Source organism: Thalassophryne amazonica, chromosome 19, assembly GCF_902500255.1.
Source record: "Thalassophryne amazonica chromosome 19, fThaAma1.1, whole genome shotgun sequence".
Lineage (NCBI taxonomy): Eukaryota > Metazoa > Chordata > Actinopteri > Batrachoidiformes > Batrachoididae > Thalassophryne > Thalassophryne amazonica.
In genome coordinates this window covers 21,167,687-21,190,798 of record NC_047121.1, presented here as the reverse complement: position 1 = coordinate 21,190,798, position 23,112 = coordinate 21,167,687, and the positions used below count along the sequence as shown (strand labels likewise).

At 41.5% G+C, this 23,112-nt stretch overlaps 1 protein-coding gene across 1 annotated transcript in view; it reads left to right on the top strand.

Moving 5' to 3' along the window:
* syne2b (spectrin repeat containing, nuclear envelope 2b) overlaps positions 1–23,112 on the top strand; it is a 498,820-nt gene that overhangs the window by 344,411 nt on the left and 131,297 nt on the right. Inside the window, 9 exon segments of the mRNA XM_034159894.1 lie at positions 1,072–1,224; positions 2,450–2,626; positions 6,625–6,780; positions 8,994–9,137; positions 9,649–9,819; positions 13,657–13,790; positions 13,956–14,151; positions 20,953–21,135; positions 22,234–22,347. Coding sequence (XP_034015785.1) covers positions 1,072–1,224; positions 2,450–2,626; positions 6,625–6,780; positions 8,994–9,137; positions 9,649–9,819; positions 13,657–13,790; positions 13,956–14,151; positions 20,953–21,135; positions 22,234–22,347 — 1,428 coding nt within the window.

The following is a 23,112-nucleotide window of genomic DNA, read 5'->3' as shown; positions in this document are numbered from 1 at the left end:
TGCCACAGATGTCGCAAGATTTGAGGGAGCGTGCAATTGGCATGCTGACAGCAGGAATGTCAACCAGAGCTGTTGCTCGTGTATTGAATGTTCATTTCTCTACCATAAGCCGTCTCCAAAGGCATTTCAGAGAATTTGTCAGTACATCCAACCAGCCTTACAACCGCAGACCACGTGTAACCACACCAGCCCAGGACCTCCACATCCAGCATGTTCACCTCCAAGATCGTCTGAGACCAGCCACTCGGACAGCTGCTGGAACAATCGGTTTGCATAACCAAAGAATTTCTGCACAAACTGTCAGAAACCGTCTCAGGGAAGCTCATCTGCATGCGCGTTGTCCTCATCAGGGTCTCGACCTGACTCCAGTTCGTCATCGTAACCGACTTGAGTGGGCAAATGCTCACATTTGCTGGCGTTTGGCACGTTGGAGAGGTGTTCTCTTCATGGATGATGCGAAGGAGATGTGTTGCACTGCATGAGGCAAATGGTGGTCACACCAGATACTGCTGGTATCCCCCCCCAATAAAACAAAACTGCACCTTTCAGAGTGGCCTTTTATTGTGGGCAGTCTAAGGCACACCTGTGCACTAATCATGGTGTCTAATCAGCATCTTGGTATGGCACACCTGTGAGGTGGGATGGATTATCTCAGCAAAGGAGAAGTGCTCACTATCACAGATTTAGACTGGTTTGTGAACAATATTTGAGGGAAATGGTGATATTGTGTATGTGGAAAAAGTTTTAGATCTTTGAGTTCATCTCATACAAAATGGGAGCAAAACCAAAAGTGTTGCGTTTATATTTTTGTTGAGTTGATCTGCGGGTTAAACATGTCCACAGGAGTGCAAGTGGTCAAAAGATGGCACTTAGGCTGGACTTTGTGTTAGTTTGCACTTGGTACACAGTATGACCCTCCCCCCACCCAAAAAAAGAAGAAAGCAAAAGGTGTTTAAGACTTGCCACACTTGACGTCATCTCATTAGATGACAGGTGAGAGATTCACAGTGCAGGAAACTGTTTCTCCTCTTATTACACAGTTATTATCTCACTATTCGTCATCTTCTTCAGAGGTGGTTGGAGACATTGACTCAGCAGGGGGCTTTGGTGGAGCTGCAGACCCTCCTTGAGGCTATACAGACTCGGCTAGAGGAGAAACGAAGCAGACTCATCCAAACATCACCTACCAACGCTGATCTGAAAGGTCTGCTGAGCTGTTCCAAGGTAGTTAACTGTCACTCACCTCCTCCTGCAATATACTGCATTATGGCATCACTCAGATGAAAAGAAAGATTTTCCATGAATCCATATCAAACACGTAAGTTGCAGATGATGCATTCCCTCAATCCTCTCTGCACTAGTGTGCATTTGTAAAGGGGATTGTATTCTAGATTACATAATTTCTCTGCAAATGTAAGCAGATTTGTTACTGCGGTGTTGTCAGAGGAACAAAAGTGTAAGTTACGGCGGCCACAGGTGGACTACCTACACTATATGATGGAGATCAATTTTGAGCACATTATGTTATCCTTGTTAAACTTGAAAAAAAGTCTTGTCTTACCTTGGTCTGCTTGTGGCAACAAAAAATGTCCTTACGACAATAAAAATCCTGCTCAGGTGCACTGTAAAACCCAATGAGTTAGTTGAACTCAAACCATTTGAGGAAACCGATTGCCTTCAGCCATTTGAGTTTGCCAACTTAAATGAAATAATTTTCAAAAATTTTATTGTTAAAGTTTTAGTACCGGAACAATTTATAGTTAATTAAACTTAAGTAAATCTAGTTTATGCTTTTCAATAAAAAAAAGTGACAAATTTCTACCTAAAAAAAATTGCATTGTAGTTTGGATAAAATTTTTGGGTGCATTCTTTGGTTTACTTGTTGATAATAATCTACTTTCTAAAAAAAAACCCCAAAAGGACGACAACTGAATGAAAAATGCTAAATGGCAGCCCATGAAAAGATCTTCCAGTTTTTCATAATGGTATAAACTCAATTAAAATGAGTGAATTGAATGCAATAGAAATACATCACCAACACTTAAATGTCCCAACATTTTAAATGCACTAAAAGGAACTGAGTTGCTATGACAACATTTTTGAGTTAGTTTAATTAATGGAAATTAATGACTATAACTTTTTAAAAAATTTGAGTTACATTAACTTAATTATTGTATTAAAATGGAGTGTTCGGTTTAATAGATGCAATTACCATTTCTGACGTCATGTTTGCATTTGTGTAAGAAAATGCCGAGAAGCAGAGCTGTTCACAAGAGTTTATCGATTACAAACTCAATGGCATACAGACCGCGCCCGGGTATGTCCGCGCATGCGCTCCTCTGCTCTTGGAGCGTACATTACAAAAACGTAGAGGGGTGTCCCTTAACAGTAGTTTCTATTGATGTGATTTTCAGCATACTGTATATGCTTAATGCTTTTCTTGTGTCAGGAGTGTCAAGCAGAGATGTCTGCCCACCAGGCAACACTGGACTATGTCATGCAGCCATTGCAGTATTGTTGTGCTGAGGATGACCACTGGGGGCGCTATGAGAATATTCAATTTGCAGAGGAGCAGGGTCATCTCAACGAGCAGTGGCGAAGTTTACAGCAAAGCTTGAACTCTCAGGTGAGATAACGATCTCAATTGTTCAAACTGGAGAAACTATGAAAATAAACATATCATTTTAAAATATTATTTTCACAAATATCCTCTAATTAACACATCATCTTAGTCATCACTCTGATGAAACATAATACATAACCCATCAGTTTCTATCATCATATGTGTGGTGAATGTCCTTTAATGGGGAAAATATATTGAGTTGACAGAAAAAAATGATCAATAATGGCAAATTATTATTAGTTCTGTTGCTGTTGTTAACATTTTTGCTATTAATTTTATATATTGTGTAATTAATTTTATATATTGTGTTTGTAATTTAAAAAAAGCTAATTTAAAAAATCTATCCGTAGCATATGAAGATGGTAGAAGTATGGAAAATATTCAGAAAGTGGAAGCTGCTAATGTTTGTACTATTCCCTTGTCAAATGTAATCTGTTTTCCACAGTTGAAGATTATTTTTATTACGTTTATTTTAGAAGTTCAATTTCAACTTTAATGTCACTGTACTATACACTGCTTGGTGTGATAAAGTAGTGGGCATTTTAAAAATAATACAGAACAGAGTACAAACAAACACACTGTGGCACAATGTTAAAAAGACCAAATAAGGTAAAAAACTCACTCACTCATCACTCATCTTCAATTACTTATTTGGGAATGGGTCACAGGGACAACAGTCCCAGTAGGGGACCCCAGACTTCCCTTTCCCAGGCCACATTGACCACCTCTGACCGTGGGATCCCAAGGCGTTCCCAGACCAGTGTGGAGATATAATCTCTCCACCTAATCCTGGGTCTTCCCTGCATTCTCCTCCCAGATGGATGTGCCTGGAACACCTACATAGGAAGGCACCCAGGGGGCATCCTTACCAGATGCCGAACCACCCCAGCTGGTTTCTTTCAATGCAAAGGAGCAGCAAATTCTCACCCTATCTTTAAGAAAGACACCAGCCACCCTCCTAAGGAAGCCCATTTTGGCCGCTTGTACCCGCGATCTAGTTCTTTTGGTCATGACCCAACCCTCATGACCATAGGTGAGAGTAGGAACAAAGACTAACCAGTAGATCGAGAGCTTCACCTTTTAACTCAGCTCTCTTTTCATCACAACAGTACAGTGGAGTAAATGCAATACCGCCCCTGCTGCGCTGATTCTCCTGCCAGTCTCATGCTTCATTGTCCCCCCAATCATGAACAAGACCTTGAGGTACTTGAACTCCTTCACTTGGGACAAGACCACATTCCCCACTCAGAGTAGGCAATCCATCTGTTTCCTGCTGAGAACCATGGCCTCAGATTTAGATGTGCTGATCCTCATCGCAGCTGGTTCACACTTGGCTGCAAACCGATCCAGTGAGTGTTGGAGGTCACAGTTCGATGAGGCCAACAAGACCACATCATCTGCAAAAAGCAGTGATGATACCCTGAGCCCACCAAACTGGAAACCCTCCTCCCCCCGACAACGCCTTGAAATCCTATCCATGAATATCACAAACAGGATTGTTGACAAGGTGCTGCCCTGGCAGAGGCCAACCCCCACTGGAAACGAGTCTGACTTGCTGCCGAGCACCTGAACACAGCTCTCGGTTTGTGAGTACAGAGATTGGATGGCCCTGAAAAGGGACCCCCTCACTCCATACTCCCACAGCACCTCCCACAGTATCTCCCGGGGTACCCGATCATACGGCTTCTCCAAGTCCACAAAACACATGTAGACTGGATGGGCATACTCCCAGGCACCCCCCAGGATCCTTGTAAGAATGAAAAGCTGGTCGGTTGTTCCATGACCAGGACAGAACCTGTATTGTTCCTCTTCTGTAAGAGATTTGACTATCAGCCAAACCCTCCTTTCCAGCACTCTGGAGTAGAGTTTACCAGGGAGGCTGAGTAGTGTGATGTCTCTGTAAATTGCACACACTCCCTGGTCCTTTTTTTTTTAAATATGGGGACCACCACCCCAGTTTGCCACTTTTTAGGCACTGCTCCAGACCTCAATGCAATGTTGAAGAGACATCTCATCCAAGACACACCCATAGCCTTCACCATTTCTAGATGGATCTCATCAACTCCAGAGTCTTGCCACTGTGCAGTTGTTTGACTACCTCAGTGAAGTCCACCAGGGAAATTAATGATAATCCTCCATTAGTTTCCAGCTCTGAGGCAGGAGTTCCTCAAAGTGTTCCTTCCAGCATCCAATTACCTCCTCAGTTGAGGTCAACAGAGTCCCATCCTTACTGTAGACAGCTTGGATGGTTCCCTGTTTTCCCCGCCTGAGGTGCCTCATGGTCCGCCATAAGCACCTTGGTGCCAGCCGAAAGTCCTTCTCCATGGTTACTCCAACCTCCTCCTACTTCCAATAACCTGCCTCCCCCACAACAGAGGTTGCCATCCTTCAGGACTGTTGGTACCTTGCAATTGCCTCTGGAGTCCTCCAAGATAACATATCCTGGAAGTACTCCTTCTTCAGTTGGACGGCTTCCATGACCACTGGTGTTCGAGGGTTGCCACCCCTTGAGGCACCTAAGACCTTCAGGCCACAGCTACCTGCTGCAGCTTCAGCAATGGAAGCTTTGAACATTGCCCATTCTGGTTCAATGCCCCCAATGTCCACAGAGATACCAGAAAAGCTCCGCCATCCAATCTGACAGTTGGCTCATCCAGACGTTCCCAGTTTACCTCCATTATGCATTTGGGCTTACCAGGTCTGCCCACAGTTCTCCCCCACCCTCTGATCCAACTCATCACCAGATGGTGATCAGTTGACAGCTCTGCCCCTCTCTTTACCCAAGTGTCCAGAACATGTGGTCTCAGATCAGATGATACGATCACAAATTCAATCATTGACCTTCGGCCTAGGGTGCTCTTGTACCATGTACATTATGAGCATCCTTATGTTCGAGCATGGCGTTTATTATGGACAGTCCATGGCTAGCACAGAAGTCCAATTATAAACGACCGTTCAGGTTTAGATCAGGGAGGCCGTTCCTCCCAATCTCACCTCTCCAGGTGTCTCTGTCATTGCCCATGTGTGCATTGAAGTCCCCCAGCAGAACAATGGAGTCCCCCACCGGAGCCCCATACAGGGCTCCATTCAGGGACTCCAAGAAGGTGGAATACTCCAAACTGTTGTTTGGTCCATACACAAAAACAACAGCCAGATTATACCCCGCACTACTCAAAAGTGATCCTCTCATCTGCCGGGGTAAACTCCAACGTAGCTCAGCTGTGGACTTGTGAGTATCCCCACACCCATCTGGCGCCTCACATTCTGGACATCTCCAGAGAAGAATAATCTCCAACCCGGACCAAGGAAAGTGGTTCCAGAGCCGAGACTGTGCGTGGAGGCAAGGCTCACCAGATCTAATTGATAACACTCCACTTCCCCCACAAGCTGCGGCTCCTTCCTCCACGGCAAGGTGACATTCCACACACTGAGTCTGATCTGCCGAGTCCCTCAATGTTCACTGTCACCCATGGGACAGCGCACCCAACACCAGCGGTTCCCCCTGCAGGTAGTGAGCCCACAAGGTCCACATTGCCTTTTCCGGCTATGCCTGATGGCGCTCTGAGGCAAGCTCAGGCACCAGGCGCTCGCTGACAAGTCCTCCATCCAGGTCTGGCTCCAGACTGTGGCCTCGGGCTTCCTTCGGTCCCGGTCACATTTCCTCTGCCTCATTTTTTCCATGGTGTTTTCCGAACCATTCTTCGTCTGGCCCCTCGCCTGAGACCAAATTGCCATGGGGGACCCTACCTGGAGTACAAAGGCTCCAGACAACACAGCTCTCAGGTTCATAGCGGCATGCAAACCTCTCCACCACGATAAGGTGATGGTTCCCGGACAGATAAGGTCAAATAATACATAAAATGCAGGTATAATAATATGAAACTGACAAGTCAAGTATTGGAGCATGTCCTGATGTCACACATCACATCCACGACACCATGGGGCCACCTATTATAAGTGTGCAAAAGTTGTCAACCTGCTGATGTTTTTTTCTTCTTCAGCTGGAGGAGTTGGAGCAGGAGGTGAGAAGCAGGGCAGAACAGGAGGCTCAAGTGCAGCAGCTCAAAAGCTGGATCACAGATCAGAAGCGCTGGATTCATTGTGCACAGATGCCCAGCAGCCTGATGGAGCTGCAGAGGAGCATCAGCACCTGTCAGGTAAGAAGCTGCAGCTGGATGTGACTTCACCTGTGTTTTCATAAATTTCACAAACAATAAACATGTTTGTTTATTGTTTGCACTTACTTTAGACCCCCCCCTGCAAAAAAATTATATATATATATATATATATATATATATATATATATATATATATATATATATATATATATATATATATAATTGTCTATTCAAATGAAACCACTTAAAATAACATGCAGTTGGAGAGACTGTGTGCAGTGTGACTTTTCAGCACCAATCACTACTTCGTTTACAGAAGTATTTTTTCCAAGAAAACAGAACACATGAGCTCCTTCCATGTATCTTGTGGCAAACTATAATACAAATGTCATATCTTCATTTTAAGAAAATCACAGTCACAGCCACAGAAGCCTGTTAACTCCTATAGAGTTGTCATGGGTGTCTGTGGCTTCAAAGATTTACAACACAGTGCCATAAGTTAGTTTCTTAGTCATTGATGGACAGTGAGTTGTAAATCTTCATGTGTCCATCCCCTGACTTGTACGAAGAAAACTGTCTGTAAAAGTGATGATCTGTATTAACAATAACCCTTATAGATCATTCATGCTTTCATTCATTCATTTTTTGAATGTCTTTAGTCATATTAAGGGTCATGGGGGGAGGCTGGAGCCCATCCTTTTTTACAATAACACTGGTCGACAAAAAAAAAAAGAATAAATAAAAAAGCTTATTGCATGGACTTTGAAAACTGATTTATGGTCATTTTGGGGTGCTGAATCTGAATCTGAGCTCACATTTCCTCTATCACATCACGTTTTTTTGCAATCTACATGTATCATATTGATGGATTATTATATCATTCACTCACGAGTTTGATGCCACTAATCATGCACAAAAGCACTTTCAAAAGCATAGTTTTCAAACCAGGTTTGTGAAATGTGTTCAAAGAGCCGTAATACTGTTCAATGGCGCCCAAGAGGTGTGCCAGACTGCAGCTTTTACTTCAATGCTTGATGCGAGAAATATGTTTTTATATTTCAAAAACGTGATGTGACTGGCAAAAACTAACACCAGATTCTGATTCAGCACCCCAAAATTACCCAAAAATCCATTAAAAAACTCCATGCAAGTTGACCCGTGTGATTTATAGGCTCTAAAAATGGAGGGACAATGTAGACACATGGCTATAATTCTTGAATGGGTAATTTAATATTTTCGTAAAACCCCTTGAATTTCCCCACCTTAATCATCCACTCAACTGAGTGGATAAGGAGTTGCCAGTATGTGAACGTGGATTTAAATCCCACTCGTGCTACCTGTCTGTGTCCTTGGAGAAGACTCTTAATCTACGTTGTCTCAGTCAACCCAGCTGTAAATGAGCCTTGGTTGGGGAAGGAACCTGCTTCAGACTGACATCCTGTTCAGGAGAAGTCGTAGACTCTCATCTACTTGATGCTGTGGAATCCGGAGATAATCTCCAACATTTACAGTCCTCATGGTATGGAAGCCCATTTCTGCCACCAGAAAAAAAAAAAAAAATCCAGACTACTAAATCAGAATTACGAGGTAAAAATGTCATAATTATGAGATAAAAAGTCATAATTATGAGATAAAAAGTTATCATTCTGAGATAAAAAAAAGTCATAATTATGAGATAAAAAGACATAATTACGAGATAAAAAGTCATTTTTATCTCATAATTATGACTTTTTATCTCGTAATTATGACTTTTTTTAATCTCGTAATTAGGATTTAGTAATCTGGATTTTTTTTGGTGGCAGAAATGGGCTTCCATATCATGTCCTATATAGGACTTATTATTTCAGTGTGCATTACAAGCACATCTTGATTACATCCTCATTGTGGTAGTGCACAGACAACTTTAGAAAGAGTGTCCCTGTCCAAATATATACTCTGCATTTTACTTCTGTTTCTTTCACAGTCTTACCTTATGATGTCATAAAGAGCTAAAATCAAACTTCTTCATTGATGTTTGTGCAGATATGAGCTAGGAGAAATCCACAGTGAACAGTATGATGTGCAACATGGTGTCTGAATACAAACTGTCCAAAAATTTCCAGTATGTGTTGATTTGGTGATTGCAGTTTAAAGCCCACAAAAAAAAGGGAATCTCTTCAGGGGGGAGCCATAATAATGGTGTTTGTCACTATTCCACACATGGTAGCAGTATATCCTTTCTGTTTTTTTTCTTTGGATGTCTTGTATTTTAGGACCTCGAGGAGAAGATTAGACTGAAGTCAGCAGTTCTTCAAGATTTCAGGGATATACACAGCAGCAGAGAAACAAACAGAAGCTGCGAGTTGATCGCTCAAGCTGATTGTTCCATCCGTGCCTGTGCTGCTCTCAAATACCAGGTGAAGAAAAATCAAGAAATCATAGGTGTCAACCTGACTCCAGAAAGGGCAAAGAGGGTGCAGGTTTCTTTTGCCAGGTGATTTCACTAATTAACAGCAGATCGGATGAGTTCATCAATGAAATCACCTGATGGAGTTGGTGGTTGCAACGAAACCTGCACCCACGTTGCCCTTTCTGGAGTCGGGTTGACACCTATGAGAAATCACTGCACATGTGAAACAAATGACTGAGTTTTGGTATAACGTTTTAAGTTCAGTCTTGTATCCCTCCAAGCATTCTTCTGCCCATCATCTGAACAGCTCAAAAGACTTGAGCTCTATTTGCTCTTTATACTTTACACTGTCTACAACCTTTAAGATTTTCACATTATTTTAAATAATACTAAATTGGGTTATTTTCTGACTTACGTTTTCCATCCCATTTTCTGAAAAAAAAAGTATCCTTTTAGTTCTTGCTTGCCATTATTTTTTTCTTCTAATTGGAGCATCCTACCTTTGTGGTGTTTTGCAGACTGAGGCTGTCAAACGGCGGTTAACTCAGATCCAGGAACTGTGGGTTTGTGTGCTGAAGAGACTGAATGAGGCGAGGCTGAAAACTGAGCTCATGTCTCAAACTTTGCAGTACTACAGTATACCTCAGCTCTCCCTGCAAGCTCAGAGAGACCTGCACCAACGACTGCAGGTACAACTGATCAGGGTCAAAGGCAAAGTAAAGCCCCCGTCACACATAGCAAGAATGTGCAGGAACCAGCCCGATACGGAAAATATTGCCATAATCCAATGCAGTCAAGAGGAAAAGAGGATTGATTACCTGGTCCACACCTGCACAATGGCATCCAAAGCATCACTTTTAATTTCATACAGCCATCACGGAATGAATTAGAATGAATTAGTGCCGCCGTGACAAAAATGAGGTGCTTTTCATCACAATATCACCAACTTTTGCATGCACCTACTGCTTTAGAAAAGTAATGACTTTGTTTGTTGGTGTGTTTCAGGGCATTTTGACATCTGAGGCATCAGCATCCTTTTTAATAAATAAACTTCCTTGTTCTTCTGTTGCTTTTCACTGTATCCACATTTGCTTGTCTGATTTGGATGTCAGAGTGCCCTTGAATTTATCTATCAAGGAATGTCCCCAAATCATTTTACAAAAATAGAGCAAAGATGTAATTTGGTAAAACTGTATTGCAATGGTTTACCATTCTCAAACAAGTTTAGGTATGACGGTACGTTCAGAAAGTATTCACAGCGCTGCACTTTTTCCACATTTTTTCATGTTACGATACCTCATAAAGACAATGTGGGGAAAAAAGTTGTTTTTTTTTAATTGTTGCAAATTCATAAAAAAACAAAAACAAAACAAAACAAAGACATCACATGTACATACAGCTGTGCTCAAAAGTTTACATACCGTGCAGAAATTTAGATTTTTTTGGCAATTTTTCAAAGAATATGAATGATAAAACAAAAACTTTTTTCACTCATGGCTAGTGGTTGGGTGAAGCCATTTATTGTCAAACAACTGTGGTTACTCTTTTTAAATCATTATGACAACATAAACTACTCAAATGACCCTGATCAAAAAAATGACATACCCCTGTTCTTAATTCCGTGTATTGCCCCTTTAACGTCAATGACAGCTTGGAGTCTTTTGTGGTAGTTGTGGATGAGGCTCTCTGATGGTAAAGCTGCCACTGAATATGTCTTGAACTTTATTTACCTCAACTACGAAGAAATACAAACAGTATGACACTCTGCATGGAGTAGACAGTTCTCAAAAAGTGACTGTCCAAGAAGGAGAAGAGTGAAGAAAGCCACCAAGACACCCAGACAACCCAAAAGAAGTTATGGGCTTATGTGGCTGTGACTGGAGAAAATGTGCACAGTACACAATTTGATGAGGCAAAGATTTAAATATTTGGTGTGAATGTCAGGCATGATGTTTGGAGGAAACCAGGCACCATCCCTACAGTGAAGCATGACGGTGGGAGCATAATGATGTGGAGATGTTTTTCAACAGCAGGAACTGAGAGACTAGTCAGGATTAAGGGAAAGTTGAACACAGCATTGTACAGAGACATCCTGGATGAAAACCTGCTCCAGAGTGCTCTTGACGTCAGACTGGGGCAACGGTTCATCTTTTGGTACGACAATGACCCTAAGCACACAACCAAGATATCAAAGGAGTGTCTTCAGGACAACTCTGTGAATGTCCTTGAGTGGCCCAGCCAGAGCCCAGACCTGAATCTGCAGAGATCTCTGCAGAGATCTGAAAATGGCTGTGCACTGACGCTCCCCATCCAACCTGATGGAGCTTGAGAGGCGCTGCAAAGAGGAATGGACAAAACTGGTCAAAGATAGGTGCACCAAGCTTGTGGCATCATATTCAAGAAGACTTGAGGCTGTAATTGCTGTCAAAGGTGCAAGTATTGAGCAAAGGGTATGAATAACCTCAGGACTAGGTCTCTTTGTAAAGGGGACTGTGAGGTGCCCTTCAGACGAACTGCCACAGGACAAAACACCATTTCTGTGAAGGGTTGTACAAACTGGAACAGCCTTCCAATAACTATACGAGACAGTTCCACCCTGAGTGCCTTTAAAAATGAGCTTAAAAATGGCTCAAAAACAATCAAACCTGTCAACACAGGTGAGATGCATTTTATATAATTTAATGTTTTGTATTTATTGTAATTATTGGTTGTTGTTGTGTGTCTGAGGACTACAGATGGAAAGTAGCTTTTAGCTAAATCTGGCATATTTACACTATGGCATGAAAAGTGTTTCAAGTGTTCATTAATGTGCATTGTCCTCATCAAATAAACAATAAAGAAGAAAGAAGAAAGAATGAATAACTATGCACATGATTTCTTTGTTTCTTATACTGAATGAATTTGCAACAATTAAAAAAACTGTTTTCATGTCATCATTATGGGGGTCTTGTATGTAGAATTTTGAGGGAAAAATGAATTTAGTCCATTTTGGAATATGGCTGTAACATAACAATTATGTGCAGAAAGTGAAGTGCTGTGAATACTTACTGGATGCACTTTATGTGATACTAAGTAATGGTGTCGATCAGGAACCTGTGATTATTGACAAGGTTTCCTAAATCACATGCAAAAAATATGCATTCATCTTTAAATGTGCCTGCCTGAACATGCCCAGACATGTTCCACTGTGCCAATATTTAGAGGTGGGCGATACCAGGAATTTTGGTATTGATCCGATACCAAGTAAATACAGGCCCAGTATTGCCGATATTGATACCGATGCTTTTTCATATTTAAGCTTCACAGTTCCAAAGGATCCAAAAGACCTAGGATAGAATTTCACCAAACATTGTACGTGACAACAAAATACTTTATCACAATCAACATTTTTGTTTAAAAAAATATCACTCAACACAACTTAAAACAAAATCTCCTGAGGTAGAGGGCTGACAAACCACAATACAAGGGTGCGCTGCTCCGTGTTGTGTTACGCAGCACAGCGCTGCTCTTACAGACAGAGAGTAGACTTATCGATCTTTTTTATGAAGATTGTTCAATATCAATACCAGCATTGGTATTGATATTATCGATATTAGGATCGATCCGCCCACCTCTACCAATATTCCCATTTCAAGGAAAAATTTCAGATCTTAAAATGCTGTGTATTGTTCAGTTCTGAGAACCATTCTTAATAACAGTATCAATTTTCAAATCTTATACATATAAAGATAAAAACTATGTAAATGTGGGTGGTTTAGTGGTTAGCACTGTTGCCTCACAGCAAGAAGGTTGTAGGATTGCTTCGCACCTGGGGCCTTTCTTGTGGAGTTTGCATGTTCTCCCCATGTTTGCATGAGACCGGTGTGTTGTCCAGGGTGGACCTCACCTCCTGCCCTATGACTGCTAGTATTAGCTGCAGCCCCTGTGACCCTTGACTGGAGTAAATGGGTATGCAACGTGTGTGTTTGAGATGTTCACAGAAATCTATAGTTTCAATCCCATCTAGACTAAATTTGGTGTGCTTATACAACAGCTTGAACGACTGGGCTCCTTATGGGCTCCTTATAATTATGGTTTATTCTACATTCAACTGAATATTCCCATTTTTTCTTCTATACTGTTCAATTAATGAGCAGCCATGCTGTGGGTATAAATAGCTTAATGGGCAAACTATAAACTGGCGACAAGATGGATTGTGGGCAAGACCCCGCATGACCTCAGTGAGATGAAAACACCCCATCTCATAGTTAGCTAACAAACCTACAGCAATAGGCGAACTTTAGTTCAGGGGATCCGGTTTGATTAACCTTCAATCGACCGAGTGGTTTCATAAATTTATATTTGCTATTGTTACATGGTTAATTTTTAAAATGTTTACTGCTGTGAATTTTTGAGTTATCTAGTTAACAAATTGGAGTGGATGGACTCAAGTATTCACTCACTGCATTTCACAGGTTAAAATGCCAAGGATTTTTTTTAAAAAGTTTGCAATGATTATGATTTGTTATGATTGTTATTGGGAGCAGTTTCTCCACGAGGAGGCGGGAAATTTGGAGGCACACTGGGATGAACTGAATCAAACTATTGCAGCCCTCCAAGTCATCATCAGTCCATGTGTGGCTGCCTTCCTCAGCCATCAGCTGGACAGACAGAAAGCCAGGTATATACACACACTTGCGCATGCGCGCGCGCGCACACACACACACACACACACACACACACACACACACACACACACACACACACACACACACACACACACACACACACACACACACACACACACACACACACACACACGCTCACTGCTACATCCCTCTTCCAGGTGGATTGGGGAGGTTGCAGCATTGAATCAGCAGCTCCAGAGGAGTCAGAGCCTCCTGCAGGTGTGGGAGGTGTACTGCTGCCTGGCTGCGTCTCTGTCTGAGCGTCTCCAGAGCATGCAGGAGGCAATCACATCGGAGTTGAGAACAGCATCCTCACATGGTAGCATTCTACCAGAGGTGATATGCAACATTCAGGTGAGAAAATAAACTGACAATGGAAAAATATTGTCTGCACACAGGAATTAAAGCAAAATAAAATTTAAGTATGTAACATCAATGATCAATTCAAATGAATCCACCAGGTGATTTATTCCCTCCTTTTGAACATTTGTTTCATATTTTTCCTGAGACCTGATATCTTACCGTTAAAATGTTAATCTGTTTGAAACTTACTGTCATTAAATATCAGTCCTGCAAAATCCAGAAATTATTCACAGCACTGCACCTTTTCAACCTTTTATGTTACAGCGTTATTACAAAATTGATTAAATTCATTTTTTTCCCTCAAAAATCTACGCACAATACCCCATAATGACTATGTGACAAAAGGGTTTTCAGATTTGTGCAATTTTATTAGGCCACATTGAGGGTCATGGAGGGTGGGGTCATGAACTCCATATAGGAGGTCAAAAAAAATGACTGCATGAAATTTGGCACAACCATCTGGAATTTTACCTCAGGTCACTCAGGAAGGTGTCTGACTATATGTGGCCCTGTGACAGACTGGCATTCTATTCAGGGTGTACCCGCTTCATGACCTATGATTGCTTGGATAGGCTCCACCCCCACCCCCCCATCCCCAGTGACCCTTAACTGGAGTAAGCAGATATAGAAAATGGGTGTCATTATTATTATATTATCATTATTATTATTATTATTATTATTATGTAATTTTATATCAGAAAAATGCGTAAAAGCTCAAGTGGAGGACAAACCTTTTTCACAGTGCTGTTTTGGTTTATTATGTCAGTAAGCCTGAGGTCACAAGAATTATTATTCAGAATTATGTGGTATTCTGGGTCGGCCTTGTTTCAGGCTATACTTGTTTTCTACCGGAAAAAAAAAAAAAGAAAAGTTTCTGGTTTCTCCACCGTACTTTGTGCTTGTCTTCCGCGGTTGTTCAACTCTTGATTTTTTTTTTTTTTAGAATTGGGACTAAATCCAGACCTTAAGTCTGTAGAACAATTTGGCCCAACAGTCAGATATATAAAATGAAAAGTCAGTGGTACACTGACGAGTCTTGTTGAAAGCTCTGTTTTGTCTTTATTGCTCGTTTTGCTCTTTTAATTTCAATTTTCATGACTGATTCATGTTCAGTCTAGTTTTATATACAAGAAAAATATCATATTTTACCTGCAGAAATAAATTCTGTTAACACACTGAACAATTTTAAATCTGCTGTTAAGCATCATCTTTTTAGTGAATTGTTTGTCAGGAATCAAACACTTTTATGTATTTTCAATTTTAGAAGGTCTTGTCCTGATCGCATTAACCATATTACTATCTATTATTGTTACTAGCTGAGTTACCCGTTCTACACATGGGAAATACAGATGAATTATAGCCATGTCATTGTACATTTCATGTCACTGTAGTTAAGGTGTAGTAAGTCGCATTGCATTGCATTAAGTTTCACAGAGCAATTTGTGACATTCATGAGACTCAAGTGAATGATGATAAAAGGTGATAGCGTGTCATGTCACTGCAATGCTCTGGTGTGCCTTACACAGCAGGAACATTTTAATTGGAAAAAAAAAATACATGCTTTTCCTGCTACACAGTGCATGGTGGCCCATTTGTATTGTAATTAATGTGCACCCTAGCCAGCCGCTACTACGTAGTATGTAAAGTGTTGCTACCTGACCTGAGTACCACATGAACTGTGAAAATAAGGGCACCAGTGAGTGGGTCGTGATTTAATATATAGGTCAACCGTGTGTGTGTGTATATGTGTGCATGTACACTTTAAACCTATGGGCCCCAGTGAGCTCCCCCTTGGTGCCCCCAGTCACCATAGCAAGTTTGGTGTTGATTGCTTAGTAGTTACTGTGCCTGTGCATAGCGAACACAAATGCACACACACAAACTCACACAGTCAACTTTATATATTAGATTTTTACTGTTGTTATTATCTAATTTCTAGTCTCTTGATGAATTAATAATAATAACAATTATTATTATTATTATACAAACACTTATACCTGTAATCATGATTGTCTTGTGACTATAAGGACCACATTGTAAATAAGCATTTTTGCTTTCATGTGTTATCCTGGTTTTTCATATTTACATGATATGTGTTTGTATGTTCATTATTTGTCCAATAAGTCCCAATGGTTTTCTGTGTTTGTCCATGTAATAAACACTGTATATACCAGATTTTGTAAAACAGATTTTCACTGACATTGGATAAAACGTCCCATCCGATCTCAATTTTCATTAAAAACCCTTCGCATATAACTTTGCACATACAAGGAATTTGATCTGGTGTTATTGGTGCATAAACAAGTTTCAACAAATTTCACATCCAGCTCAACAGTGATCATTTGCTGACTGTTTTCAGCGTGAATGGCCACACATTTTCTAAGTGCCAAATGGCGGTGTTAGATGTTCGTGTACGTATGTCAGCTGGAATTTGTCACCTTCCACAAGAGGGTTCGATGGGCTCGCACAGCGCACACTCTATCTTTCAGTCACTGGTGTGCACAAATATTTGTATCAAGAGGTGTATGAGGCATTGGAAGCAGCTACCAATTTGGACGTTTTGCATATGATTCCCGCTTCATGCGCACTTTTTGTGCAATTCGACCAAATGCGCACTATGTGTGAAGGGGCCCTAAACAGCATTTTTTTTGCGCTGTGTTTTAAGGGCTCCACATTGCGGCCTGACAGACTGTGTTTTTGACACATTTACGGTGCATTTAATGGCGCCATCTTTAATTATGGCAAAAAAAAAGCAGCATGGACAAAACCAGGCAAATTTCACAAGTATTTTTCCTTAACGGAAGGAAGCCTGTTGCAATGACAATGAAGTGGTGGTTATTAACAAAATGCTGCTTGTTGCTTCCTCTGGAAAATGGTGTTAAGTTTCACACAGATCCCTGGATGTGAGGAAGCAAAGGCAACAACTTAGATCAGAGCTCTCTGTGGGCTGCGAACCCTCCTGCATCCTGACACCTGCTCAACTGACACAGCAAAGGCTGTGATTGTCACATTTCCTTTTTCATTCCTTTCTGTCCTGTCATATTTTAAAAGGTATTGCATGGTGCAGACTGATTAGATTTCGATCATGGATCAAATACGTGTGGCAGAAAAGTCTGCAAATCTGAACAACACACAGTCAGACAAAGATGCACAAATGAGTCTCAATTCATGGAGGAAATTACACATACTGTGTCAGTTTGGAAGTTGATAATTGTATAAACAAGTGGAGCTGGTTGAGGTACAAATTAATCCAGGAAAAAACACAGTTCCTGTGGGAGATTGCAGAAAGACATGAGAGAGGATCAGAGCTCCTCCATCATCCCTAAATGCCAGTCTGCATGCTTTCACCAAATTTCAAGTCAGTCAGATGAAAAATACCCCAAATTTAAATCAAATCAAATCAAATCAATTTTATTTATATAGCGCCAAATCACAACAAACAGTTGCCCCAAGGCGCTTTATATTGTAAGGCAAAGCCATACAATAATTACGGAAAAGCCCCAACGGTCAAAACGACCCCCTGTGAGCAAGCACTTGGCGACAGTGGGAAGGAAAAACTCCCTTTTAACAGGAAGAAACCTCCAGCAGAACCAGGCTCAGGGAGGGGCAGTCTTCTGCTGGGACTGGTTGGGGCTGAGGGTGAGAAGCAGGAAAACGACATGCTGTGGAGGGGAGCAGAGATCGATCACTAATGATTAAATGCAGAGTGGTGCCTACAGAGCAAAAAGAGAAAGAAACACTCAGTGCATCATGGGAATCCCCCAGCAGTCTAAGTCTATAGCAGCATAACTAAGGGATGGTTCAGGGTCACCTGATCCAGCCCTAACTATAAGCTTTAGCAAAAAGGAAAGTTTTAAGCCTAATCTTAAAAGTAGAGAGGGGGTCTGTCTCCCTGATCCGAACTGGGAGCTGGTTCCACAGGAGTGGAGCCTGAAAGCTGAAGGCTCTGCCTCCCATTCTACTCTTACAAACCCTAGGAACTACAAGTAAGCCTGCAGTCAGAGAGTGAAGCGCTCTATTGGGGTGATATGGTATGAGGTCCCTAAGATAAGATGGGACCTGATTATTCAAAACCTTATAAGTAAGAAGAAGAATTTTAAATTCTATTCTAGAATTAACAGGAAGCCAATGAAGAGAGGCCAATATGGGTGAAATATGCTCTCTCCCTCTAGTCCCCGTCAGTTCTCTAGCTGCAGCATTTTGAATTAACTGAAGGCTTTTCAGGGAACTTTTAGGACAACCTGATAATAATGAATTACAATAGTCCAGCCTAGAGGAAATAAATGCATGAATTAGTTTTTCAGCATCACTCTGAGGCAAGACCTTTCTAATTTTAGAGATATTGCGCAAATGCAAAAAAGCAGTCCTACATATTTGTTTAATATGCGCATTGAATGACATATCCTGATCAAAAATGACTCCATGATTTCTCACAGTATTACTGGAGGTCAGGGTAATGCCATCCAGAGTAAGGATCTGGTTAGACACCATGTTTCTAAGATTTGTGGGGCCAAGTACAATAACTTCAGTTTTATCTGAGTTTAAAAGCAGGAAATTAGAGGTCATCCATGTCTTTATGTCTGTAAGACAATCCTGCAGTTTAGCTAATTGGTGTGTGTCCTCTGGCTTCATGGATAGCTAAAGCTGGATATCATCTGCATAACAATGAAAATTTAAGCAAATGCTGTCTAATAATACTGCCTAAGGGTAGCATGTATAAAGTGAATAAAACTGGTCCTAGCACAGAACCTTGTGAAACTCCATAATTAACCTTAGTCTGTGAAGAAGATTCCCCATTTACATGAACAAATTGTAATCTATTAGATAAATATGATTCAAACCGCCGCAGCGCAGTGCCTTTAATACCTATGGCATGCTCTAATCTCTGTAATAAAATTGCCAAACCTGCTCCGAGCAGGTTATGTTCTAGGTTAGCTTGAGGTTTTTGCTTAACCACTCCCTTTTGTAAGTACCGCCCATCCACCGTCAATCACTCTGAAGACAGTGCCAGCCTACCTGGATGATCCGTTTGATATTGGGGCACAAATTGTGAGGGGCTCTCGTCGCAGGGTGAGGTATTTTAAAGACCACCAGAATCCGCTGACATACCCGGACGATATTCTCCATGAAAGATATAGATCCTCAGCCGAGGGAATTCGTTATCTTTGTCAGCTGATCGGGCCAGATGTCTGTAACATCACCCATCGTAGCAATGCCCTGACGATCGAGCAGATAATGTGCCTTGCGCTTAGATATTTTGGCAGTGGACAATTTATGTATTCCATCGGTGATGCTGAACATCTGAGCAAGAATACTGTATGTCGTATGATTCGCAGTATCGGTAGTACTTGCTCTGCCGATTTTTCTAAATATTCTAATATACAATTACTATAATTATATATTTCACATTCTTTTTCTCCCCACATGGGGCTGTCCTGTTGGATAACCTTCATGCCAAAGTGATATATATGTAACTATGTTAACAGAATGACCATTAATGGCTTTAAATCCTTAGATAGGTAGCCTATTTAGGAAACATTAAATTAACCTAATTTATTAGTAGGCCTATGCCCACTTCTGAATCATGTTGCATCTGGGCGTAATTAATGTAAGAAGGTCATTATTTTACACATATTAGACATTCCACAGGTTAATCATCTGTAACAGATTTGGAGAACAATTGAATTGTACTTACGCATTTACCCGATCAGCAATACGTTGCCAACAAGCCTGTCTTGCTTTATTGGCAGACGATGTGTTCGATTTCCCCCTTAACGTTAATTTCAATTCCTCGTAGCTCCGCATAATAATCGTGAATTCTTCTTCGGTAAAGTAAGGTGACCGCACCATCATGGAAAAATGGTGACGTGTGCTGCAACCTGCCCCTTTTATGTGAACACGCACAAACTACAATTAGGTTAACACAGGTTCAACAAATCAACATCTTAATCAGCGTCGTAGTACCGATTAACACCACTTGAGAACAGGTTTTTTCAACCCCGGTTTAAGAAGTTCACCCTGGGTTACATCTGAGTAAGTTAACCCTGCTTCGTAGTACAGGCCCCAGAGCAACAGAGTCTTGTTGAATGACTTTTATGAGACTAATGAACACAGACAAACATATACAGTAAACAAACAAACCAACAGACAGACCAACAGAGCCTTGTCGAATGACAAGTTGTGAAAGCAAAATAATTTTCTTTATGTGACGCCATGTTTATTTCATATTGTGTTCATCACTGTGTGAATGCAATGTGAAATGTCTTTGCTTAGTCCAGAGACTGTTCATGCAGTTTGCGCAAAAAGACTGATAGCCACATGTTTCTGTCTGACCCAAAGTGACACAGAGTCTGTTCTGAATCCCTATTCTGATCGCGCCTAGCTGCAGCCTTGAGACAAAAACACTATTGTGGGAATTCGTTTCTCCATAGCCTGTTTCCAGATGAAGTCATTTTCAGATAGCTACCAGTATCAGTTTGGGGAGATGAGCTCATGAGAACTTCTGCACGAACACCATCCTGACATGTGTACACACACGCTCAGACACTTGCTGTCCGTTGGTGTGTCCAAAGTGCTTTGTATAATAAACCTGTTAATCTTGACAAACAGTCAACCTCCTGATTCATCCTTCCACGACAGCCAGAGACCACTTGGTCCAAAGTTTGAAATTTTGCCTCCACCAAGGCTAACAAACAAACATATAAACAAACAAACCAACAGACAGAGCAACAGAGCCTTGTTGAATGACTTTTACGAGACTAATAAACCTGGCCATTTCCAACACTCCTCCAGACTCTCCAGGAGAGATCAAATAGTTTGCAGAATGACCTGCAAGAGGTGCTGGAAGCCTTCAAGGAGCTGACTGGTCACCTGGAACCTTCAGCTGCTAGTCTGATCCAATCTGAGACCCAGTTGTTATCATGTGATGTCCTTCAGATCAGCCAGAAGCTGTCGAGAACGTTGGTTCATCTGCAGGTACGACCTCATGAATGAAGAGCTCGGTTGGGTTTTTTTAATGGCTGCCCTTAAACCTCTGCATGCTGCTCTTAGAAATTTTCTACATGTGCTCAGGTACATGAGGTTAAGCAAACAATCCAGTAAGTGACTGATACTATGTCTTTTTTTCAATTTGCTGCTGGTGATATTATGGTCTAATAATTTAAAATTCATAAAACATACATGTACTGTTTATATATATATATATATATATATATATATATATATATATTTAATTTGCCAGGTTTTCTGTCTGGATATGATTGTGTAACTTTATGGTAAAGACATCAAATTTTGCATAGATGTTGTTTGTTATATCTCGTGCTCCATCTGTCCCTCGCTCGTGAACAAGACCCTGAGATACTGCTCTCGATTTACCAATCGATCTACGTTCCGACCCTCACCTATGGTCATGAGATTTGGCTCATGACCGAAAGAACGAGATCACAAGTACAAGCGGCCGAGATGAGTTTCCTCCGCAGGGTGGCTGAGCGCTCCCTTAGAGATAGGGTGAGGAGCTCGGTCACTCGGAAGGAGCTCCGAGTCGAGTCGCTGCTCCTCCACGTCGAAATTAGCCAGCTGAGGTGGCTCGGGCATCTTTTCCAGATGCCCCCTGGATGCCTCGCTGGAGAGGTGTTCCGGGCACATCCCATCGGGAGGAGGCCCCGGGGAAGACCCAGGACACGCTCTCAGCTGGCTTGGGAATGCCTCGGGTTTCCCCCAGAGGAGCTGGGTTGAGGTGTGTGTGGATTGGGAGGTCTGGGCGGCTTTGCTTGAGCTGCTGCCCCTGCGACCCGGCTCCGGATAAAGCGGAAGAAAATGGATGGATGGATGGATGTTGTTTGATATATCATTTTTTTAAAAATCCAAAAAAATTATAGCTCGAAAAATGTCTTTACAAAATTTGGTGCCTTTACCATAAAGCGCAAAGTTGTAGTGATATTCTACACATATCTGGCCCACTATCTAATGTACTTTTCAGCACCTACTATGTAAATATGTTATGTGTCATATGCTGCTTGAAAGGACTTGGTGTGACACTTACAAATTAACACATGACATTGTGTCTGCATTTAGGAGGAGCTGCAGCGGCTGCAGGAGTATGAAAGCATCGTGGAATCACTGGAACGGAATCTGGAGCTTTGGGAGGAACATCTGGAGCATGCAGCAGCAGAGCGCCATACTTCCCAGGTCAGACCCAAGGTGCCGTTTGGACAGGAGAAGGACATATACACACATACAGATGTCTCTCAGTATACCGATTAGTCAGTGATCAAGTTCAAAATAAAGGCCACATTTTCCAGCTCCATGAAAATTCAGTAAGGTATGTCTTCTATAATACATTCCAATTCTAAAATAGAACTCTACTAGTGTGTACTAAGGTAAATCTAAATACCTAAAAAAAAAAAAAAAAAGAGTAGAATAGAAGAGTAGAATAGAGTAGTGTAGAGCCACTTAGGTGCCTGGTCTTGAGAACCAGGAATGGTAGGTTGAAAAGCTTTTTCATCCCATGGGAACTCTCCCTACCCACCAAAGCGGCTCAAGAAAATGGACATCATGTAAATAAGTGATATTTACACAATAAGCATGGGCGCAATTTGGTGGGGGATGTGGGGGGACATGTCTTCCCCACCTTTTCAACCAGGGGGGACAGAATATGGTATCCCCCCCCCCCCACCTTCTGACATATATGTGTGTACTTGAAACATGCTATGGCAGTCTTATGTGCAAACCATGTCACAATAGTATCTTTGTTTCTGCAAGTTTGTATTTTTATGAACATTGACTTGTTTACAACACCTGTTTCTTGTTTGTCACATTCGGAATTTTCTGGGACTGCATTTGCCCAGATTTGAAACCAAAAATAGTTGCTCTTGGGACTAGTGTCTACACATAAGTATCAATGGACCATATGCTAATTTACTAAATTCTGAAAGTTAGAAAAGGAAATCAGAA